Genomic DNA, 14,976 nt, shown 5'->3' with positions numbered 1-14,976 from the left:
CCTAATGTACCTATGTATTAGTTACCTAGGTACTTAAGTCAAGCCACAGGAGTTCTAGGCTCCCTTATCTAATCAGTCTATGTACATAGGTCTCTTACACCAATACCAACCAACTAACCTGCCAGCCCTGTCCGCCCTCGCCGCCTGCCCAACCAGGAACATGTGTTTCCGATCCCTGAGCTGAAGTCTCGATCTCTACGATTACCTCATGTAAGAGCCAGAACAATAGGAGGCTTAGTTTTATGGCCTCGCACATCTTTAAATCGATCCTACAGCCTTTCTAAGATCAGTGACCACGAGCCATCGACCTTTCTGGCCCTACATCTGGTCAATTTGTTATACAGTACCCCTCAAACCAGCCAACGGCTGTTGAAAAGGGAAAAGGGAAAAGGGACCACAACTTCCTAGGTTACTAGATATTATATTACAGGCCTGTCAACTTTCTCAAACCAAGTGACACAACCCCGACATACCACCTAGAAGCTCTTTGCCATGTCTAGAGAGCGAAGGTCACTTAGCCTCGAGGCTCCCGAGAGAAAAGGTACAGAAGACCCAGGTGCTCATGAGCTTGGTATGCTTTAGTACCCCTTACAAGTCCCTTACAATTCCCTCAGTAAGCTAACAATTGTCCCAATTCAGCCTCCTCCGATTCTGACGAGCACTTCTCCGATGCTCAATCCTCCCCGAGGAATAGTCCCGGGGCTACCTCCCCGGTACCACGGACGCGAGTCGAAAAAGTAGACGATGAGCCGTCTTACGGTGAAGTCCCGGGTACGGAAGCTTACAGTAAGCGCACAGAGGATGCCGAGCCTGATGAGATCGCTATCATCCATGAGAAGAAGCCAGAGTCTGTCTCCCCAGACAGACCTGTGACGCCAGGGGGTCATCCAATTCCGAAGACGGTAGTTGACGAATCAGCGGATGCCCCTGGTTCTTCAACTCATCACTATAACGAAGATCTTCGTCGTGCAGATGCCGAACCAGACATTATTCGGAAACCTGACGGTACCGGCGAGGCAAATCCGACACCCTCCTCGCTTGACACCACCAAGGAAGCAACTGGTACGGCAGCCAAGTCCTCCTAAGCTACCCAGCGCGATTGACCCTTGCCCTCGTAGATAACGCGACTGTAGCCCCATCACTTAAGTCACCATTGACCCATCGACGGAGGAAATCGTCAGCAGCAAAATCAACGGGAAGTGTTAGTCAAGAAGATGCTGATGGCGATGACGTTGATGACTTTGGTGACTTTGGCGACGACTTTGACGAGTTTGAAGAGGGTGATGAAGATGCTGATTTTGGCGACTTCGACGATGGCTTTCAGACGGCCGAGGCAGAAGGACCGGCTCCCATGCCGGTTCCTCAGCCTCAGGTCGCAATACCCTCATTTGTATGTTTAGGTCCCTCGCTAGGTAGTCGTATATTTATGCTAACTATATTCTCTATCAGCCAATATTAGATCTTGATGGGCTTGACTCTGAAGATATCATAGTTGCAACAGAACCATACTTAGATGCATTGTTCTCTCCTGAAATACAAGAGCTCCCAGCTTTACCGTCGCCACCAAAGGACAACCCAATATTCTTCAACCCCAGAAGCGCCTCTCTCTGGTCGCAATTAGCAGCACCGCCACCTCTTCAACCCCCCGATTGGATCCGGTCTCGCATACGGCGCCTATTCCTAGTTTCCCTCGGCGTACCAGTGGATCTGGACGAGATATTACCCGCCTCCAAGCAAAAGAAACTTGTGCTACCATCTATCCATCGTGTCACTTCAAGCGGCTCGCTACGCACATCATCAGAGTCTCGCTCCGTCTCCAGGCTCAGGAAGCCAGACACTGATAACAATTCCTCAGTATCCGTAGATTCCCAAGGCAAGGAGAAGCCCAGGTCCGCATCAAAACGTCGAAAAGGACCACCTGAAGCACCCGACCTGGATTTGGTTTCCGCGAAGCAGCTCTGCACAACCACAGACGAGGCTCTAAGCGGTATGACGGACAAGGAACTCCGGCAGCATGTGAAGAAATTGCAAGGCATGGAGGTCTTGGCGAAGGACGTGCTGGAGTATTGGAAGAAACGTACGGACGAGAAGATTGGCGATCGCGAGGCGTTCGAGGGCGTAATAGAAAACCTTGTGAAGCATGCTCGGAAAACTAGGAAATAGGAAAAGGGTCAACATAGTAATACTAATGGCTTTGCGTCGGGCTTGTGTCCTAGCAAAACGGTATCTTAGTCCCTTGGTTCTTAATTGTGATAGGTGATACCTTATAGGTATACTAGACGTGCACCTCCTTCGTCGTCATCCTACTAAGTTCGAGCCATGTGAGGAGCGGCTTTGATCATCTCTTATAGGCTATAGCAGAAGTACTCTCTAGAGACAGGTAATTTCTATGTCAACTTCCCAAAGCCGCTGCTAGTAATGTATAATAGGTTCCAGCTATAATTAGCCTTTCTTTAACAATATTATCATAATTTATCTTACTTTATAGACTTGGGGAACCTAATTCTATGGAATTATTTACCTTGTGAAGAGATATAGTATTTAGACGAGCTTCGCCTTGTGAATAAAAATTGAAGTTGGCGAGGTACCTAGGTACCTAATATTGTCCATGAGGCGGTGCTGCGTGCAAACGCTGTGCCATAGTTTGTACCCCTGTACCACATATACTAGCCACATTGACGTCTGACCTGACACGGTTTCTCGATGACAGCTTACGGAGCTTAATTATAGGTCTTTCCTCCAGCTAGCCTGAGACCTAATGCTTCCATCATCACCGAACCTTCTAATCTCGGCATGATGGATATCCTTCAGGTATGCTCTATAACCCTTTTTTATCACTAGAAAATTGTTAACATTATACAATTAGCGCCTTGCTCGGTTCTTAGACCGACCCCTCTTCCCGTGGAAGAAGCTCATCATCGGGTTTTCTGTCGCCCAGTATCTCTTCGAAGAATTCTTATCACTACGCCAGTACGGAGTCTTAAAGAAGACGAAGCCCCCCAAGGTTCTTGAGAAAGAAGTTACCCAGGATGTTTACGATAAAAGTCAGGAATATGGTCGCGCTAAAGCAAAGTTTGGATTTGTAAAAGGTCTCTGGGGTCAAATACAGAATATTGCATTCATTCACTTCGATGTTCTCCCAAAACTGTGGACATGGACTGGTGGCCTCCTTCGCTTCGCTCCCGCTCGGTTTAGCGGCGAGATATCGCACTCAATTGTCTTCGTCCTCACCTTCATCCTGATCCAGCAAGTCTTGTCACTCCCTGCCAACATCTACCATACGTTTGTCTTGGAAGAAAAGTTCGGTTTCAACAAGCAGACGCCTAAACTGTTCATCACGGATATGATCAAGTCAAACTTGCTCGCTTTCGTCATTGCGCCTCCTGTTCTTGCCGGATTCCTCGCCATCGTGAAGAAGACGGGTACTCAGTTTGTCACTTATCTCTGGCTCTTCACTGCTGTTCTTCAGGTTTTCATGATCACGGTCTACCCAATCTTCATCCTACCCCTGTTCAACAAATTGTCCCCTCTAGAGGAAGGCAAATTGAAGACTGAGACCGAGGCGCTGGCTAAGAAATTAAATTTCCCTCTCCATGAACTGTTCGTCATCGATGGTAGCAAGCGCAGCGCGCATAGCAATGCTTATTTTTTCGGACTTCCGTGGAAAAAGCACATCGTCATCTACGACACATTGATCGAGAAGAGCAGCCCAGAGGAGGTCGTTGCCGTTCTGGCCCACGAGCTCGGCCACTGGAGTCTTGGTCACACTACTAGGCTTTTTGGCATCTCTCAGGTTTGTTCAAAACGTCCAATTAAATCACATTATACATATTAACCATCGACAGATCAACGTGTTCTACATCTTCAGCTTGTTCTCGGTCTTCATCAACAACAACTCTTTGTATGCCGACTTCGGTTTCATCAATGAGCACCCTATTATCATCGGATTCATTCTATTCTCGGACGCATTGGCACCAATGGACCTTGTGATTAAGCTACTGATGAACATCATGAGCCGACGATTTGAATTCCAGGCCGATGCCTTCGCTCGCAACCTGGGTTACCAGGCTGAGCTAGCTTCGTCTCTCATCAAGCTGCAGATCCAGAATCTTAGTACGATGGATGCAGACTCGCTGTATGCGAGCTACCATTTCTCTCACCCTATCCTTTCGGAGAGACTAAAGGCGCTGGAGTGGACCCCTACCGGAAAGGTGGTCGAAGAGAAAAAGGAAGACGAGGATGTTGTTGAGAAGGCCAGTGGACGGGAGCTATAGATCTCACCAGCTTAGATCTTCATACCGTGAAAAGTATATACTAAGGGCCAATCATATAGACAGTCATACTTGGCTTAATGTGAAATACTGTCTTGCCTTACCCTTACGTATCTGAACTATACGGATTCTGCTATTTGGTCAAAAGTGTTGCTCTTCACAAGTTCCATATATTACGTAGGAAAGAGAGAATATGTCGTGCTATATGCCCTTCACACTGCCTAATATCATAACTATTTGAATAGTGGCTATATACCAGCAATATAGTAAATAATAAACAAACATTCTATGCCAGCTTCAGCTAAACCTAACATAGTCGCATCAAAGAATCACATTAAAGAAGGTACCTTTTGGGTACGCATACGCGCATATGTATGAACCAATGCATCACTACCTAGGTAGGTACCTAGGTAACCAATCAAATGCCCCATGATAAGCGGAGCGGTACCTAGTGACGTGACGATTTAACGCGTGCGCCCCGCCAAAGACCCCTGCTATCTTCTGAACGCGACGCGCTTTTCTAAAAACCACTTAAACCACTTAAACCACTTAAACCACTTAAACCACTTAAATAATAGGTGACTCGTGCTTTGCTACACTATCTCCATATACCATCATCATCAACATCAGTGGTACTTCAAACAGTAGTTCTGATGTTCTGATTATTGCCCTCTCTCTATTTCCCATCGAGTCTGTCCTCGAAAGACATAGCCATGGCTACTAAATTCCTACCTCAGAAGCGTACCCTTGGGGACGCTTCAAGTCGTCGAAATTTCCAATCGAATCCTAACGCAAAAAAGCCCCGTCTCGAGCCACTTTCATCCTCCCCGGCGTCGCGCCTCAACAGTTCTCAGCAGGGCCCCGGTTCAAAATTAACATCGACCCAGCCGAAAAGCACCTTTGAGTCGGAAGTTCTCGAGAAGCTAAGCCAAGATATTTCAGAGCTCAAGCAGTCCAATTCAGAAAGGGACCAAGCATGGGAACGCCCTCCTGTTGTGAACTTCGACCCCTCTCGGGACAACCTCACCTTCCAACAGATAGAAGCCGAAGAAGGTACTCTACATGGCGGAAAGACTACTGTCAAGCTCTTCGGTGTGACCGAAAATGGCCACTCCGTGATGGTGCACGTCACAGACTTCAAACACTACCTCTACGTCGCTGCTCCTGTCTCCTTCGCGCCCCAGGACTGTGAATTATTCAAAGCCTATCTTGAGAGCCAGTTATCCCAACTTCAACCTGTCATATATTCTTGCCAAATTGTCCTACGAGAGAATATATACGGCTTCCAGGGCAACACGCAAAGTCCATATATCAAGATCACGGTTACAGACCCAAAGCATATCCCGAGAGTGCGTTCGGCCTTCGAGAAGAACGAAGCAAATTGGAGAGGAATGTGGAAGGGAGTCGAAGGGGGTATAATGACGTTTGATAACCTACAATACGTTTTACGATTCATGGTTGACTGCAAGGTACGCAATTTATGATGATTATACAAAGGAGGCGTACTAATCGTTATAGATTCCCGGCATGTCATGGGTAGAAGCACCCGCCAAGTCATATCGTTTAATACCAGAGGGCCAGCGGCAATCAAGCTGTCAGATTGAAGCCGAGATTAGCTACCGAGACCTAATTTCCCACGAACCGAAAGGAGAGTGGTCCAAGATGGCGCCTTTGCGGATTCTATCCTTCGATATCGAATGTGCCGGACGAAAAGGCATCTTCCCAGAGGCGAACCAAGATCCAGTAATCCAAATTGCGAACGTCGTAACTCGCTATGGAGAGAGCAAACCCTTTGTTCGGAATGTATTCTGCTTAGATCGGACGAGCCCTATAGTAGCAACCCAAATCCTAGATTACGAGAGGGAATCAGACATGCTTATGGCTTGGAAGCGGTTCCTTGACAAAGTCGACCCTGATTTGATTACTGGTTACAATATTGCCAATTTCGATTTCCCATATCTACTTGATCGTGCTGATCACCTCAAGATCCATGGTTTTGATTACTGGACTCGTCTGCCTAGTGTAAAAACCTTCTCTAAAAAGACAAATCTCTCGAGTAAGCAAATGGGAAATCGGGATACGAAGACCACGAACACCAATGGTCGACTACAGCTTGACCTCCTGCAATTGATTCAGAGAGATCATCATCTCAGAAGTTATACACTCAATTCAGTGTGTTCCCACTTCCTCGGAGAACAAAAAGAAGATGTGCACTACACGATGATTACCGAACTATTTAACGGTACGCCGGAATCTAGACGTCGTCTAGCGCTATATTGTTTGAAGGACGCCTACTTACCTCAGCGATTAATGGACAAACTCTCCTGTCTTGCGAACTACACAGAAATGGCCAGAGTCACAGGAGTTCCGTTCAATTTCCTTCTCTCCCGTGGACAACAGGTCAAGTTCATGAGCCAGCTGTTCCGGAAGGCTCTTGAGCAAAAGCTTGTGATTCCAAATATGAAATCAGAAAGCTCGGATGATCAGTACGAAGGTGCTACAGTCATCGAGCCCACTCGAGGTTACTATGACGTGCCTATCGCAACTCTCGATTTTGCGTCACTATATCCAAGTATTATGCAAGCGCACAATCTTTGCTACACAACTCTTGTGAACAAGAAAGCAGTAGAGAAGTTTAACCTCAAGAAAGACGAGGACTATATCGTTACGCCCAACGGTGATATGTTCGTCACTGCTAAGCAGCGAAAGGGTCTTCTTGCCCAGATTCTCGAGGAACTGCTCTCGGCAAGAAAACAGGCCAAAAGAGAATTAGCTGTCGAGACTGACCCTTTCAAGAAGGCCGTCTTGAATGGTCGTCAGCTCGCGTTGAAAATCAGCGCCAACAGTGTTTACGGTCTTACAGGTGCTACAACTGGCAAGCTCCCCTGTCTCGAGATCGCCAGTAGCACCACAAGTTTTGGTCGACAAATGATTGAGAAAACCAAGGCTGAAGTGGAGAAGAAGTACAGTATCGCAAATGGATATTCCCATGACGCCCAAGTCATCTATGGTGATACGGATTCCGTCATGGTTAAATTCGGGACGAAGGACCTAGCCGAAGCGATGAAGCTCGGCGAAGAGGCGGCGAATTTTGTGTCATCAAAATTTGTGAAACCTATCAAGCTAGAGTTCGAAAAGGTCTACTTCCCGTACTTGCTAATCAACAAAAAGCGATATGCGGGTCTCTTCTGGACGAGACCCGATAAGTTCGACAAGATGGATACCAAAGGTATCGAGACTGTCAGGAGAGATAACTGTCTGCTAGTACAGACCGTTATTGAGAAGGTTCTGAGGATGATCCTGATCGACCAGGATGTCCAGGGAGCCCAAGAGTATGTCTACTTCCTTAATTTATAATCCTTATCATACTAACCGATCTCGCAGCTACGTCAAAGATACAATCGCCGATCTACTACAGAACAAGGTAGATATGTCTAAGCTTGTGATTACGAAGGCTCTCACCAAAGAAAGCTATGATGCGAAACAAGCTCACGTCGAACTTGCGCACCGCATGAAGAAAAGAGATGCCGGTTCCGCACCCGGGTTGGGTGATCGAGTAGCATACGTTATGGTAAAAGGCGCAAGTGGAGCGAGAAATTTCGAGAAGTCGGAAGATCCGATCTTCGTTCTAGAAAACAACGTGCCTATCGATACAAGATATTACCTCGACAACCAGTTAGCCAAGCCGCTTGGTCGTATCTTCGACCCTATCCTTGGAGAAACAAAGTCGAAGTCACTCCTCACTGGTGATCATACCCGTTCGGTATCAGTTGCGGCGCCAACGGTAGGTGGTCTCATGAAGTTTGCAAAGAAGACCATGACATGCATGGGTTGCAAGAAGCCACTCGTGAGCAAGGAAGAAAGTGGTGGTGCTGTCTGCTTAGATTGTGCGCCACGTGTGGGGGAACTGTACAAGAAGACACTGGACAAGGTATCCGATCTGGAGGTCCGGTTTGGACGACTATGGACACAATGCCAGCGATGCCAAGGTAGTATGCACGGCGAGGTCATCTGCAGTAGCAAGGACTGTCCCATCTTCTACATGCGCATGAAGGCGAAGAAGGATGTGGAAGACGGGAGCAAAGAGTTGAAGCGGTTCGATTTTGACCAATCTGCTATATGGTAACGATAAGATATTAGAATCAAAGGCATTCACAGGCCCGGGAGAAGTCGGCGTTATGTCAAGGTTGTACGATTGTATGGAGTCCGGGTCGATGGTTTTATATTTATGGATGGCGAAGTGATACATAATAGTGCTTCGCAGACTCGAGCGCCATGGGAGAAGATACCATATACCTATTAACGTTGCAATTATCATAGAGTAGCGCCATTTACAGGGGCTTTGGCAATGCTTGATCATGGCAATAACATCTTGTTATCAGACTACCATGTACTTACCCAGATGTCTGGCCGAGAGGATCCGACTTCCCCTGAGTTGAAGTATGTTCCTTCTACGTAGAACAGATAGCCAAAAGCCATATACTTTGGCTTAATCTAGTAATATTCTTATGACCCTGTCTCTGTTTTCTTGCTTCCTTTTCGTCAGTATTCGCGATATAGTCAATCCATCATTCAGGACAAAATCACTACTTCTAATTTGACGGAAATAGCACGCCTCTACCAATATCTTCGCCATCCCATTCTTTTACGAATATCCTTCAAAGAATTCTTGCTAGAGTCTCGAGACTACACACACCTGTTGCTTCGATTCCAAGTAGCCCACGCAGATCAAAATGGCGACCAAGACAAGCGAAAAGGTGCTCATCACCGGGGTGAGTAACACAATCATACAATAAGTATCATCATCGCACAGTTCTAACGCGTATATTGACTAGATGTGTCTTCTCACTACCCTCAACCTCGCAACCCACTACCAGAACGAGAAGAGGGAAATAGCCCGAGCAGAAGCCGATGCTCGAAGGGAGCAGCGTGTTGTAGGGGCTATAGCGGCAGCGCAAGTCCTCCCCCTACCTACCTACCTACCTACCTACCTACCTATTCATCAGTGCAGTTCTTGTATACCTAGGTAACTAACTCCCAATGCTACAGCGAGACGTTGCGAAAAACCTGCATGACGGCCACCCGTCAGATGCATAGACTTGCTCATCAGCTTCGCCATATGAGGGATATGTCGCCGTACAGCCAGGAGTTTAAGACCGCGTTTGAGAAGCTGGGGCGTATTGCGAGGGATATTGGGGATAAGGGTGATGAGGGCGGGAAGATTAAAAATGACGGTGGTAAGTGAGAGACGTTCCTTGGAGGCGTGTTGTGTTTCTGGCGATGCAAGGAAGGCGGATTATTGGGTATAGCGCGATGGTGCGGTTACCTCTTTTGAGCGGTGCTTTTAGATGACTGTCTTTTCTTTGCTGGTATGGTTTTGAGGTTAGTTGGTTTGCTGTTCTTAAACAGCCTATTAGTCCTGCAGCGTATTGAGTTCTATCAAGTTGAGTTTCCAGTCGCCTTGGTGGCATTCAAATGTTTGATTAAGGTTCGGAAGTCACTTGATACCTGTTATACATTAGAAATTATAACCAGTAGAGTGGCTTACATCATAACCACACATGTAGACATACGGAAGCTACCTTTCAGCTATCTTTGGAGAAGGTGCGATAAACGTTGTACAGAGTTATTTAGATCGGGGGTTAATAAGCCCCGTTCGAAACTTTCCCCAATACAACATTCTCTTACCCTCGAATTACCAATTCCATCGACAACATGATCATGCTTTCTAGGATCGCGGAGGATATCACGTCGTACATGTAGTAGCACACCACCTTTGTAAGATGATACCGCGAGAATTGTCAGCCCAGCTCTAACAACCATCACTGCAATGATTCGCAGAATAGGTAAGCTGACCGAGGACAGCCATCCGAGGAGTAAGTAAAAAGAAAAACCACAAGTTCCCGCCGTGGAGGTTTATATCAGTCTTGGTATATGCCAGCATGCTAGTAGCGTTTATACTAGTAACGTTTCAATCCTCGGGCTTTGTTGAAGGCATGGTCTAACAAGCTAACTAGCACAAATACCAGTGTCGAGACTTCTTAAGGTCGTCTAGAAGAAACACTCGACTCCTTGGCTGCCTAGAGGAATACGGTTCCGTATGCTCGTAACTTAAAAGTCGTATGAGCTTCGCTCGCGGTTAGTTTTCGTAGCGATGCTCAATATGAAATTAGACAGAGCCTGATCCGAGTTACTCCGGTCGCGGAACATCTCGGTCAAACTGTCAAATAGTTTTTTGAGACTAGTCGGCGCAACTTTGGTAGCTATTACGCAATATATATGTATTGGCGAGATGCTACTGGATCGAAATTTCCGCGAGATGCATGTCTTGCAGGGTCCGCTCTGTCGTTCCCTGTCTTTACATGTCATCCCTAGTCGTCCTAAGCCCTTGGCAGGGTCGTTCCGCGAACGGCGGCTGGGGGATCCCATATTCGACAGATTTCAACCATGGAGATCTAATTCCATCCGTCAGCGAAGATTGAATTGACGTGAATATTGTTGTCGTCGCAAACTCAACCGACGAATCATCGTCCTCTGATAAGATGCCGCACACCTGTGGCGAAGCTTAAAATTCTTCGCTTCTCCGGGTCTGATCCCTACCCTGCCGTAGGGCAACGGAACTAGACTCTATGGTTGGTTGATTCTCTCCCAGGCTTACGATTCAGCTCATACATAGTAGTTCAAACATTTCCCCCACAGAGGAACCACATGGCTTCGTAGTAGCCGCCACGAACTCCGTCACCGCTCTGTTGCTCGCATGCGCATCTTGACATCTAGAGCATGTGCTACGGTGTTTTACGGTGTTTTCTTTTTTTCGCTAACGAAAATTTGTGCGGGCATCGAAAAATATAGCCCCGTCATTATTACCTATGTAGCTAACCTAGCAATTTCTAGTGAAGATGACCGCTCAGCTCCCGGAAATTGGTCTACGGTACCATACGTAGTACTCAGAACATTACCTAGCCCCGAACATCAGCGAGCAGTCCTTGGTTCTCGCCGACAACGCTCTGGACTTAGAGAAGTTGGGTATAATCCCCAAGACATGGATCTGCGTTGACTAGATTGAGGCATATACCTTGATCTCATCCAACGGGCCAACAATTGCCTCAGTCAGACAGTGGCAAGGCTAGAATAATATGAAGGTAAAAAGAAAAAATCAGCCGGAATCGTTCTCTATGGCCTTGGCCCCCCACACCTTTCTCCCCGGACAGGCGAGGCTACATGCAATCTTACCTTCTCCCATTAGCGAAAGATTGTAGTCATTGAGGTCAAGGCTTGGGCTACCTGGCGTGTCTCAGGTATCAAGGGCCACCTTTACACAATGGCAACGTGTAGTCAAGCCCTTGATCGGCATGTTCACCACTTAACCATTTAGTCTAGAGGAGCACCGATGACGGTGTCTTTCGGTCTTGTCTTGCTCGAGCGGGAGGTCCATATAATGCCTCTCCCTCCCTTGATTTTGATGCTTCCTTCTTGACTCTTCGAAAGTAGAAAAATAAAGTTTGCACGTCTGACGACTCGTTCACGGGAGGTGTATTTCCTATTCATTTATATTAGCATCGTGCCAGACACAGTTTAAGATACCCAGTTCCACTGATACCCCCTTCTTTTAAAAAATTATACCCAGACTTTAAGTCCAACGTCGTAACCATGTCTCATCTTGCCGCCGAGCCCGAGTTTGAGCAGGCCTACAAAGGTAAAATCCTAAAATAACACGGCTAGTAGGTGCCGACCTAGACTGACACGAAAGACAGAGCTTGTGGCCACCCTCGAGGAGAGCTCGCTGTTCCAGCAGCATCCCGAGTACAGAACCGCGTTGAGCGTCGTTTCTATCCCAGAGCGTGTCATCCAATTCAGAGTCGTCTGGGAAGATGACAAGGGTAACCTGCAAGTGAACCGCGGGTACCGCGTCCAGTTCAACTCCGCTCTTGGCCCGTACAAGGGTGGCCTGCGATTCCACCCTACCGTCAACTTGTCGATGTGAGAAGACCTCTTACCTAAAACGGCAATAGCCAATTTCAACCGAACTTGTCATATTAACATGCGTGCCTAATAGTCTGAAGTTCCTCGGATTCGAGCAGATCTTCAAGAATGCCTTGACAGGATGTAAGTCTACGCTCGCGACCGAGAAAACTGAGCATTACTAATGATGATATTAGTGAGCATGGGTGGTGGAAAAGGAGGTGCAGACTTTGACCCCAAGGGCAAGAGTGACAATGAGATCCGAAGATTCTGCGAGGCGTTCATGCGAAGGCTTTGCCAGCACATCGGCGCCGAGACTGACGTTCCCGCTGGTGATATTGGCGTCGGTGGCCGAGAGGTTGGCTACATGTTCGGCACATACCGCAAGGAGAGGAACAAGTGGGAAGGTGTTCTCACCGGCAAGGGTCTCTCTTGGGGTGGTAGCTTGATCCGACCAGGTAAGTGCCGACACTGCCGCTAAGCTGCTCAGAAGGACATACCAAGCTAACGATTTTTGAACAGAGGCTACCGGTTACGGTCTCGTCTACTATGTCGAGCACATGCTCAAGTACGCCGGAAAGGGCAGCTTCAAGGGGAAGCGCGTTGCCATCTCTGGATCCGGAAACGTTGCCCAATACGCTGCTCTGAAGTGTATTGAACTTGGTGCCACAGTTGTGTCTCTGTCTGACTCAAAGGGCGCCCTGATTGCCGAGGGCGACGCGCACTTTACCCCTGAGCATATCAACGAGATCGCAACCATCAAGCTCGACCGCAAGCCTATCACTGAGTTCAGCGGCAAGTCGCAATTCAAGTACATCGAGGGCGCGCGCCCCTGGGTGCACGTCGGCAAGGTGGACATCGCGCTTCCATGCGCGACGCAGAACGAAGTTAACAAAGAGGAGGCTGAAACACTAGTCAAGAACGGCGCTCAGTTCGTCGCTGAAGGTTCCAACATGGGTTGCACGCAGGAGGCGATCGACGTGTTCGAGGCCGTTCGAAAAGAGAAGGGCAACGACGCCATCTGGTACGCACCGGGTAAGGCGTCCAACGCAGGTGGTGTGGCGGTTTCCGGTCTTGAGATGGCACAGAACAGCAGCCGCTTCAGCTGGACGGAGGAGCATGTCGACGAGCGCCTTGCCCAGATCATGAAGGGTATCTTCGACCAGAGCATCGAGAATGCCAACAAGTATACCGAGACCAAGGAGGGCGAGCTGCCTAGCTTGGTCGCTGGTGGTAACATTGCCGGTTTCCTCAAGGTCGTCCAGGCTATGCACGACCAGGGCGACTGGTGGTGAACTGCCTGACGTGGCTGTCAGGCACGACGTATTAGTTGGAGGAACCGGGCGGCTATGGTTCGCCCATCACGTCGAAGGATTCGCATCTCGACGGGTGAGTCGCTGGACGATCGTTGGATTCGCGATTGGGGGCCGCCGCGATGTCATGTCTCCGTGCATGCAGGGGGCCGTTTAGAGCCGGCGGATCGCATTGCGTTATCGAGGAAGGAATGCCTTACCTAGGTGCGGACATGGGAGAACTTGGCGTGGCGTAGGGCAGACAGCTAGATGGATTGACAACTGGCTGGCTGGCGGGTTACGATATAATGTATGATATGATTACCAAGGAATAGCTGTGCCTTTCTCGGGCGAATAGGGCGCTCGGAGAGCTGGGCATTGGGGATCGTATGTAGGACATGGAAACGAAACGAAATGAAACTTTTTTTTTATGAACAAGCAAGCTGTTGGTTCTCGTATTCGACTAAAATTACCCAAACCAGATTGGTTACGGAAGGTGAAAAAAGACGATGTGTGTTGGAGTAGATGTCGAGTGATATTTACACGGAAGTCCTACGGCTGCTACTATATGGCTGCTGAAGGAGGCCTGAAATGGGGCCGGGTGAATGACGATTATCGTACGTAGTATTTTTGCGACTCTCCACGTTTAGCGAAGGGAATACCTACTACCTCCCCCTACATGATTTTCTATCTCCATGTATTATGATATATGCGTGCAGCGAAGGTGCATATAAGAAACTTCAATCTACACACTGGCATTGGACGAGTTAAATCCCGATGCAATGCTACGGCGGGATAGGACGGGGCACGGTTGGTGTTCCTGCCGGACGAGGTGGTATTAAGGCACTTCATTTTCAGCTAGCTAGCTATCGGTGTCTTTTGTCTTGTTTATGATAAGAGATATGCGCTAGGTCACGATATGTGGCCTGTGGAGTTGGAGACGGAGGATAGTAGTAGTAGGTAGTCCGAATATTCGACATCTATGTATAGATGTGATGTGACATGGGCTACCTATACCCGAGGACGTCAAGGCATCCGGCATTGATGCTATCCTTGTATAGTTCGTCGGTATATCGCGCTGCGGCGGACCCTGGTGCCGAATGCGATCCTATTCCTGCTACTAGGTACCATATCACTCTCAGCTCCTTCGGCCCATGGAGAATTACTACCTACGTCTGTCTGCCTATCATCTACCGAGACTAGGTCGTCTATGCGGCCGGGGCGGGCCAGACAGACAGACCAGGAATCAGATCATATATATACCTATATATATGCAAATCCGCGTGACCAAGCCGCGTCGTCATATCTACCTAAGATTAGATGTAGATACCGATGCTGTGCAGTTAATGTATGTTGGTGGTGGCTCGTACATATGTACATACCTACATACGGGTGGCGAGAAGAGGGATCCCGGGGCTCTGGACGAGGTACCTAAGATAAGGCAAGGTGAA

At 48.1% G+C, this 14,976-nt stretch overlaps 6 protein-coding genes across 6 annotated transcripts; all 6 read left to right on the top strand.

The window, feature by feature from the left end:
- Positions 1-129: 129 nt before the first annotated feature.
- F4817DRAFT_343116 (uncharacterized protein) lies at positions 130-2,514 on the top strand. The gene is made up of 4 exons (XM_049303986.1): positions 130-571; positions 640-1,062; positions 1,119-1,390; positions 1,450-2,514. Exons 1-4 carry the CDS (start codon positions 493-495, stop codon positions 2,161-2,163), a joined length of 1,488 nt encoding a protein of 495 aa, XP_049157336.1. The 5' UTR covers positions 130-492; the 3' UTR covers positions 2,164-2,514.
- Positions 2,515-2,701: 187 nt separating this feature from the next.
- F4817DRAFT_343112 (peptidase family M48-domain-containing protein) lies at positions 2,702-4,565 on the top strand. Its single transcript, XM_049303985.1, has 3 exons — positions 2,702-2,811; positions 2,867-3,793; positions 3,846-4,565. Exons 1-3 carry the CDS (start codon positions 2,794-2,796, stop codon positions 4,272-4,274), a joined length of 1,374 nt encoding a protein of 457 aa, XP_049157335.1. The 5' UTR covers positions 2,702-2,793; the 3' UTR covers positions 4,275-4,565.
- Positions 4,566-4,795: 230 nt separating this feature from the next.
- Positions 4,796-8,848, top strand: F4817DRAFT_343111 (DNA polymerase family B-domain-containing protein). Its single transcript, XM_049303984.1, has 3 exons — positions 4,796-5,740; positions 5,790-7,603; positions 7,656-8,848. Exons 1-3 carry the CDS (start codon positions 4,985-4,987, stop codon positions 8,395-8,397), a joined length of 3,312 nt encoding a protein of 1,103 aa, XP_049157334.1. The 5' UTR covers positions 4,796-4,984; the 3' UTR covers positions 8,398-8,848.
- Positions 8,849-9,004: 156 nt separating this feature from the next.
- Positions 9,005-9,516, top strand: F4817DRAFT_317650 (uncharacterized protein; the record flags this gene model as incomplete). The annotated part of the gene is made up of 3 exons (XM_049300831.1): positions 9,005-9,043; positions 9,107-9,205; positions 9,325-9,516. 3 exons carry the CDS (start codon positions 9,005-9,007, stop codon positions 9,514-9,516), a joined length of 330 nt encoding a protein of 109 aa, XP_049157333.1.
- On the top strand, positions 9,473-10,116 carry F4817DRAFT_170837 (uncharacterized protein). Its single transcript, XM_049298206.1, has one exon. The coding sequence runs from the start codon at positions 9,643-9,645 to the stop codon at positions 9,988-9,990; it is 348 nt and encodes a 115-aa protein (XP_049157332.1). The 5' UTR covers positions 9,473-9,642; the 3' UTR covers positions 9,991-10,116.
- Positions 10,117-11,625: 1,509 nt separating this feature from the next.
- On the top strand, positions 11,626-13,773 carry F4817DRAFT_170677 (NADP-specific glutamate dehydrogenase). Its single transcript, XM_049298205.1, has 6 exons — positions 11,626-11,967; positions 12,026-12,251; positions 12,328-12,377; positions 12,431-12,691; positions 12,756-13,687; positions 13,751-13,773. Exons 1-5 carry the CDS (start codon positions 11,922-11,924, stop codon positions 13,526-13,528), a joined length of 1,356 nt encoding a protein of 451 aa, XP_049157331.1. The 5' UTR covers positions 11,626-11,921; the 3' UTR covers positions 13,529-13,687; positions 13,751-13,773.
- The last annotated feature ends 1,203 nt before the right edge of the window (positions 13,774-14,976 follow it).

This window comes from Daldinia loculata (genome assembly GCF_022478755.1).
Source record: "Daldinia loculata strain CBS 113971 unplaced genomic scaffold F4817scaffold_38, whole genome shotgun sequence".
Classification (NCBI taxonomy): Eukaryota; Fungi; Ascomycota; class Sordariomycetes; order Xylariales; family Hypoxylaceae; genus Daldinia; species Daldinia loculata.
This window is presented reverse-complemented; position numbering and strand designations above follow the sequence as displayed.

What these genes read in the sequence shown, in the direction of transcription:
- F4817DRAFT_170837 (XM_049298206.1), top strand. Translation starts at nt 9,643, where the DNA reads ATGGTTTTGAGGTTAGTTGGTTTGCTGTTCTTAAACAGCCTATTAGTC.
- F4817DRAFT_343116 (XM_049303986.1), top strand. Translation starts at nt 493, where the DNA reads ATGTCTAGAGAGCGAAGGTCACTTAGCCTCGAGGCTCCCGAGAGAAAA. An exon ending in CCCAGGTGCTCATGAGCTTG is followed by an intron (nt 572 to 639) that starts GTATGCTTTAGT and finishes GTCCCAATTCAG; the next exon opens with CCTCCTCCGATTCTGACGAG. An exon ending in AGGTCGCAATACCCTCATTT is followed by an intron (nt 1,391 to 1,449) that starts GTATGTTTAGGT and finishes ATTCTCTATCAG; the next exon opens with CCAATATTAGATCTTGATGG.
- F4817DRAFT_343112 (XM_049303985.1), top strand. An exon ending in GGCTTTTTGGCATCTCTCAG is followed by an intron (nt 3,794 to 3,845) that starts GTTTGTTCAAAA and finishes AACCATCGACAG; the next exon opens with ATCAACGTGTTCTACATCTT.
- F4817DRAFT_343111 (XM_049303984.1), top strand. Translation starts at nt 4,985, where the DNA reads ATGGCTACTAAATTCCTACCTCAGAAGCGTACCCTTGGGGACGCTTCA. An exon ending in GATTCATGGTTGACTGCAAG is followed by an intron (nt 5,741 to 5,789) that starts GTACGCAATTTA and finishes TAATCGTTATAG; the next exon opens with ATTCCCGGCATGTCATGGGT. An exon ending in GATGTCCAGGGAGCCCAAGA is followed by an intron (nt 7,604 to 7,655) that starts GTATGTCTACTT and finishes CCGATCTCGCAG; the next exon opens with CTACGTCAAAGATACAATCG.
- F4817DRAFT_170677 (XM_049298205.1), top strand. Translation starts at nt 11,922, where the DNA reads ATGTCTCATCTTGCCGCCGAGCCCGAGTTTGAGCAGGCCTACAAAG. An exon ending in GTTTGAGCAGGCCTACAAAG is followed by an intron (nt 11,968 to 12,025) that starts GTAAAATCCTAA and finishes CACGAAAGACAG; the next exon opens with AGCTTGTGGCCACCCTCGAG. An exon ending in CCTACCGTCAACTTGTCGAT is followed by an intron (nt 12,252 to 12,327) that starts GTGAGAAGACCT and finishes CGTGCCTAATAG; the next exon opens with TCTGAAGTTCCTCGGATTCG.